At 43.7% G+C, this 6,865-nt stretch overlaps 1 protein-coding gene across 1 annotated transcript in view; it reads left to right on the forward strand.

Annotated features, from left to right (window-relative positions):
• Positions 1-1,245, forward strand: part of BICD2 (BICD cargo adaptor 2) — a 90,365-nt gene extending 89,120 nt beyond the window's left edge. The window contains exon 8 of the mRNA XM_082060110.1: positions 5-1,245. Within this exon, the coding sequence (XP_081916236.1) occupies positions 5-10 (6 nt within the window). The 3' untranslated portion in view covers positions 11-1,245. The remainder of the gene's footprint in view (positions 1-4) is intronic.
• The last annotated feature ends 5,620 nt before the right edge of the window (positions 1,246-6,865 follow it).

Genomic DNA, 6,865 nt, shown 5'->3' on the forward strand with positions numbered 1-6,865 from the left:
TCAGCTGTAGAGTAGTCCCTGGAGAAGGCCTTTCCAGCAGGGTAACAGCATTTCTTAGCCGCTTTCGTTCTGGTTAAATGTGGTAGCACAAAGAATGGAAACCACTGACCCCATCCTAACTTTTGAAAACACCTTTTCCTATGTACTACCTGAAACTTCCCTTCTATGCCTGAAGCTATAAAACAAACAAGCTTTACCTGTAAGTGCTGCTGCAGTAAGAAAACTTACAAGTGCTGAAGAAACCTGCAAATGTAACGATCACCGTATTAGTTGATGATCTACTAGAAATGTTCGGGTGGGGGAATTTCTTATTTCATTGCAGACGCTCAGTTTTTTATCTGATTGTTAAACCTGTGCACTTTTGATATTTGGATATTTTTCTTTAGCTTCTTTAATTCCTTATGTAGAAGAGTTTATAAGATGGTTTGTGGTCATAGTCTCCCTCCAGTTTGGGCTTGTGATCTTGGAATTTGTACGGCAGAGATTTTGTAGGGGCTCTAGATTGTGATTAGAAAAGAGATTCGACAAAACCAGGAGCTCTGCTAAACTGTGCTTCAGCTTTTTTATGATCATAAAAAGTTAAGTTTTATGTTTAAATTACTGATTTTTTTTAACTGCCATGTTCATTAAGAAATCCAGGGTATTCAAATTCTGGGGTTTTTTTCATATTGTATTATTATTCTTAGGAATAGTTCAATGTAACAAGAAGAAAACTTGACTTTGCTCTGGTTAAAACAGTAATAGGCACTTGAAAAATATTAAATAACTAGTATTAACTATAAATATCAGAATTCCTGGGTTTTAGGAAGTTGAAGTATTAGTGATTAACAGAATTTTATACAACTGTACCAGTTAAATTCCAAATTGGAATTGTTTTGTTACTTTTTCATTTTATTGTGCCAAATTATGGTACATTTAGAAAGGAAAATTCTAAAGTTGTCAATGATAGGGTGTGACTTCTCAGCGCCTTTCTGTCATTCATTATTGCCAGTAGTGCCTTTAATCATTTGAAGGGAGACTCTTAGGGTAGCGTAGGCTGAGTCCTGGGACTTAGAAGAAACGGAACGGCTGGTTTGGAGTTTATTAAAGACCTGGAGCAATAAGTGCAAAGTGAACTCCCCTTTTGCACATTTTTAATGGGTAGTCTTACTATAGAGATTATATATTCAAGGAATTGTAAAAAATTCTGTTAGTCAATGATATTTCATCATGCAAATTCAGGGGTATAGAGGAAAAAAAAAACACCTACAAACAAACCCAAATACACTTTGGGAACCAAATGGACTCATGCTGAGCAAATGAGCAAGATGTCTGAACACGTGTGTGGTAACAGTACAGAGAACGTATCAGGAATATCGCTGTTATGTTAGCTTTGTACGGTGGTGGACGCAGTGAACCGTAGTGTTGTTTGCAAATGAGAACAACAAAACGTTGGTATCTTCTCTTGCATGTTGTATCTAATCAGTGTGATTTCAGGAAACAGAAATGGAGAAGCGCATCAACAAGCTGTCCCGACCCCGGCCGCTTGTTGAGGCTCATCCGAACCGTTGAATTGGTACTCGCTGCGGGGAAACCTTCCCGCTCCTTACAAAAGTACAAATTGAAATAATATTGCCAGCTGGGAGAAGATTTCTGTTTCCTGGAACAAGCAGCATAATTATTCCTAGATGTGGGGACTTATACTTCCATCTTCTGTTACAGTATTGATTCATAAGGAATATTGTTGCATTTAAAATTACTACATTTGTATGTGGGTATTTATTTGAAATGATGTCAAAGTACTGTATTACGTTTTATGTGCATTACCTTTTAGTGGTGGATTGGTCTCCATTTAACGTCATATGCATGTGTTCTTGCCAAGTAACCTTTACACAGATCTGAAAAAAGAAATGTTAAAGAAAAAATGTGGAAACTTCTTAAAAGTATATCTGTGTGTTAATTGGATAACCTTAGGAGGTATAGAAGGCAAAATGTTACTTCTAAATTAATAAAAAAGCATTTAATGTAGGAAAGCAATCTGCCTGCGTAAAGGTAGTCACATTGGCAGTATCAATAAAAGAGAAAAGGAATTGCGTTTTCTGCTTGTTGGTTTTGTGTTTGAAGAAGGTGCCGTTGGAATCGGCTGCTCTTTCAGCGCGGGGCTCAATGAATGCTCCTTCTTATCTGAGAGAAATGGAAAACTTAAACCCAAGTTCACTGCAGAACTGGAAGATTAATTCTCTGTGCTCCTATTTGGGAGCAGTATCGTCTGGGCTGTTTGCTGAGGTTTTCCTGGGGTAGTTTTGGCGTGACCAGGCTGGTGTAACCGGCGTCACTCACCAGCCGTGGCCACTTGTTCTGGCGTGGGAAAGGGAATAAATGCTTTTGGTGACAGGGGTGACGCGTTCCTGAAACTACATCTTAATTTCTCATATACTCTCCAAAATGTGTTGGATTATGTTTATCCAGCAGAATTAGCAGAGTCACAAAAACACCCCTGAAGGACCATGCTTGAAGTCTGAGGGCGAGGCTGAGGTTTGCCCCATGGATTCAAGGATATTCCTGGCTTAATGAACTGATATTGGCCCCTACCAATACCAAGTCTGGCTTTATACTGTAGTTTAACAACTCTTATGTCCCCAGACAGGACTCCTAGAACTATTGTGCTTACTGTTTCTGTACCTGCCCGCAGTCGGGGCGTTACACCAGCTGACCGATGTTATAACTGGAGAGCAACGTGACAGTTTTTACTGAGGCATCGAAAAGACTTGTTGAATTGTGTGCGATAAACCCGCAGAGCGTATCTGCCAGGACGCTTGCCCTGGTTGCGTAGTTCTGCATTTGCAATAACGGGAGCTTTACCTGCAGGGTCATCTAAGGGAGAAACATTACAGAGACACACGCAAATGGCAGCGGAACAGCCCTGTTGAAATAGTAAAATGCCGTGATTCAAAAATGCTTTAATAAGAAAACCATAGATTACTTAGATTAAAAGCTTGTCTAGGAAATAGGTATGGATTAAAACATGAATTTATGTTACTCTTTCCCGTGTAGAAGGGAGGGAATGTCGCCCGTGCCATCCCGGGGGGTCACCGGCCGCGTTCCAGCTGCAGATGTTGCTGGGCTGGGTCTCTGGGAAGGAACCTGCCAGCTCACGTCACGCTCCTGCTGCCTTGGATCCAGTCCTGCAGCGCTGGTCGCTCCCTTCTTGCACGTGAGGCTTCAACACCGGCTACTGCCTTCCCAGAGGAGGAACGGGGCCGATTTTCAGATGGGCTTAGATAAGGAGAAGCAGACCTGAAAGTCCCCATGTACCTCATTTTACAGGATGAAGGCGAAGAAAAGGCGTAGGTGCTTTTTGGAGATCCCACTGGATAAAACGGTAAAATTCAGCTACACAAATATTTACAGAAGTTACGGTTTCAAAAATAGATTGGCAGTCTTTGTGGTTTTTGAAGGCTGATGATGTAGATTGACCTACAGGACCACGAAACGGTATTTTTCCACCCAAAGACTTAGTGAAAACATGGAAAAACTACGATGATCACCTCTGTGAGCTCAAAACCAAGCAAAGCAGCTAGTTAGTGTGATTATTTTGAGTATTATGTTGAATGTTTATATACAGAAGTTTCAAGCAAACGTTCATTAGTGGTTGCTGAGAAAAACACTTGTGTACAAGCTACTCAAAAGAGGATTTCATCCTATTCCTCTCTTGTAAGAGTAAGCGGTGGATGGTGGTTGCTGCTTCTCAGTGCAAAGGAGGAGGGAACTGTCTTTCCCTTAATCTGAGACCTGATCTCGAACGCTGAATCTGTGCCTGCCACTTTGGGACATGCTGCTCTTAACCATCGCATTTTATAATTATCAAGTGAAGTGCTTGTAAAATGACCATGAGCCAGCACTGGGCCCTTGTGGCCAGGAAGCCAATGGTACCTGGGGTGGGTTAGAAGGGGGTGGTCAGTAGGTCAGAGAGGTTCTCCTGCCCCTCTGCTCTGCCCTGGGGAGACCACACCTGGAATCTTGTGTCCAGTTGTGGCCCCTCAGTTCCAGCAGGACAGGGAACTGCTGGAGAGAGTCCAGCGCAGCCACCAAGATGCTGCAGGGAGTGGAGCATCTCCCGTGTGAGGAAAGGCTGAGGGAGCTGGGGCTCTGGAGCTGGACAAGAGGACACTGAGGGGGGACTCATTCCTGGGGATCAATATGGAAAGGGGGAGTGTCAGGAGGATGGAGCCAGGCTCTTCTGGTGACAACCAGTGACAGGACAAGGGGCAATGGGTGCAAACTGGAACACAGGAGGTTCCACTTACAGATGAGAAGAAACTTGTTCCTGGTGAGGGTGGCAGAGCCTGGCCCAGGCTGCCCAGGGAGGTTGTGGAGTCTCCTTCTGTGCAGACATTCCAACCCGCCTGGACACCTTCCTGTGTAACCTCATCTGGGTGTTCCTGCTCCATGGGGGGATTGCACTGGATGAGCTTTCCAGGGCCCTTCCAACCCCTGACATTCTGGGATTCTGTGAAAATGTCTTAGATCCAGTAACTGCATTTAAAATGAAAACAAAAAAAAAAGGCCAAGAAGCAAACAAGCTGGATCTGGTTCTAGATATTAAATCAGACCTTTTCTGAAGTAAAGATAACGTACCAAGCAGGAACAGTGTAATGAAAGCTGATTTTTGTGATTATGCTGGAGGAAACCAGAGAGAAAGTTTAAAATGTACTTAAAACGTAGTATATTGTCCTAGGTAAATAGCAATAGGTATGTAATGCACTTCTTGCTGATTAAGGCTACGTACACAGGCAAAGCTTGGCTTAGGTGGATGCAGAGGCCATGAACACTTTGGCTTTTTACTGAATCAGATGTCGGGTTAGAAGGACACCCTGCAAAGGCCAGAAATTTACCTGCCCAAATCTCTTTATGTTGCAAGAATTTTGAACAACTTTATATTTAAAATATTATCTCTGTGATTTCATTTTTTAAAATGTCAGCACGTGGATATTTGAGTTGTGAATGTCCAATACTAAACTACTATAATAGGCTTAACTGGCAGGAAAAACTTAAAAGCTCATGATTTAGTAACAGTTTTAGAGAGATCATACATATTAAAAGAGAGGAATTTTTTAAAAGAAATTCTTGCTAGCGCCTGCATAATCCATTATTCTCAATAACAGTATTTTTTCTGCTACTGATGATTACTGCTTTTCAAACAGCAATGTATTTGAGGAGTTACAAATCTCCGTACCTAAGGAGGGAAGGAAAAACAACTGTTCATTTTAGTATATGCTACTTTGTATTACTTGATGTTAACAAGATCGTTTCTCCTTTATCTTCTCCCCGAAACCTTTCTCCCTGTTTTTCACACAGAAATGTTAGGTTTAACTCAGGTGCATGCTGACTTTAACTAAGGAAAACGCTCCATTGGGCAATTTCATAATCACAAACATTTTTCCCTTCATTTCTGGTGATGAGACCATTCCTAACTGGAACAGTTTGTATCCTCATTCCAAATTATATTGAGAAAACAGGCAGCTTCAACTAATCTCAAATGATATTTAGCTTATTTTCCTGCGTGGGTTCTACCCTGGAATTGAAATTAATGCAGCTTGAGATTTTTTTCAAGAGATAACGAGTGAAGTATTTGATCCAGCAGTAGGATATTTGCTTCCTGTTATCGCCAAATGAACCACGAGCCTTATTAAGCTGAGCATTCATCTGTCCCCATTTAGAGGCCGGTGTCTCCGTCAGGGAGGAGCATTGAGCCGATGCTACTGACAGCTTTGGATGGAGGTTTTTGGAGTGTGATCTTACCTGGGTCTAAAGAATGGCCTGAACTTGTGCCTTATTAGGGTGGGGAAAGCATTAATTCTTTTTAGCTGCCAGTCATGTGGTTATTTAGTAACAGGTCTCAAAAATAAGATTTGGTTTGTAAAAGCAAGTTATTTGCGGGTTTACCTTTCTCCATAAGGACAGAATTCCCATCTATCACCAGTAAGAGGGCCATGAAGTTGGTGAAGGTTTGGAGTGAAGCCGTGTGAGGAGCGGCTGCAGTCCCTGGGTCTGTTCAGCTGGAGCAGAGCAGACTGAGGGCAGAGCTCATGGGCTGCAGGTTCCTCAGCAGGAGCAGGAGGGGCAGGGTGAGCTCTGCTCTGTGACAGTGACAGAGCCCAGGGAACGGCAGGAACATGTGCCAGGGAGGGGCAGCTGGACATGAGGAAAAGGTTCTTCACCCAGAGGTGCTGGACACTGAACAGGCTCCCCAGGGAGGTGTCACGGCCCAACCTGACAGTGTTCACAAGAGACTGGACAACGTCCTCAGACACACGGGGTGACCTGTGGGGTGTCCTGTGCAGGGACAGGAACTGGACTTCATGATCCTTGGGGGTCCCTTCACACTCAGGACATTCTATGATCCTATGACTTTCATGCTTAGGGTGGCGAGTTGGTTTTGGTCAGTGCAAATACTCGGGTCAAACAGCTCAAGCGTGACCTGAGCAGCCCAGGAACCTGCTGCCGGTGCCTCGCCCGGCGGGGACAGCTGCAGGGACAGCTGTTCATAGCTGCTTCAGCACTATGGTAGTTACCACTACAGCCTGCCAGGCCACAGCTCTGCTGTGTTTCACATCTGTTGGCAAAAAGTTGGTGTTTACTCTTTCCTGACTCCAGATGCTTGAATCTGAATAACAAATCAGGTTACTGGGCAGACTCAGAACAGGGTGCAACTCTGTCAGTGTATCCAAAGGTGCTGCCACGATGAGGAGGAAGTGGGGACCCAGCTAAGCTGAAGCAGCACATCTGACCGTGCTCAAAGAGCGGGGCCAAACCAGAACTGACCACGCAGTGTCAGCACTAAGTGTCAGCCCACGCTCCCCGTCCTCCGTGTGTTCTCCCTGGC

This window comes from Streptopelia decaocto, assembly GCF_964273445.1.
Source record: "Streptopelia decaocto genome assembly, chromosome: 8".
Lineage (NCBI taxonomy): Eukaryota > Metazoa > Chordata > Aves > Columbiformes > Columbidae > Streptopelia > Streptopelia decaocto.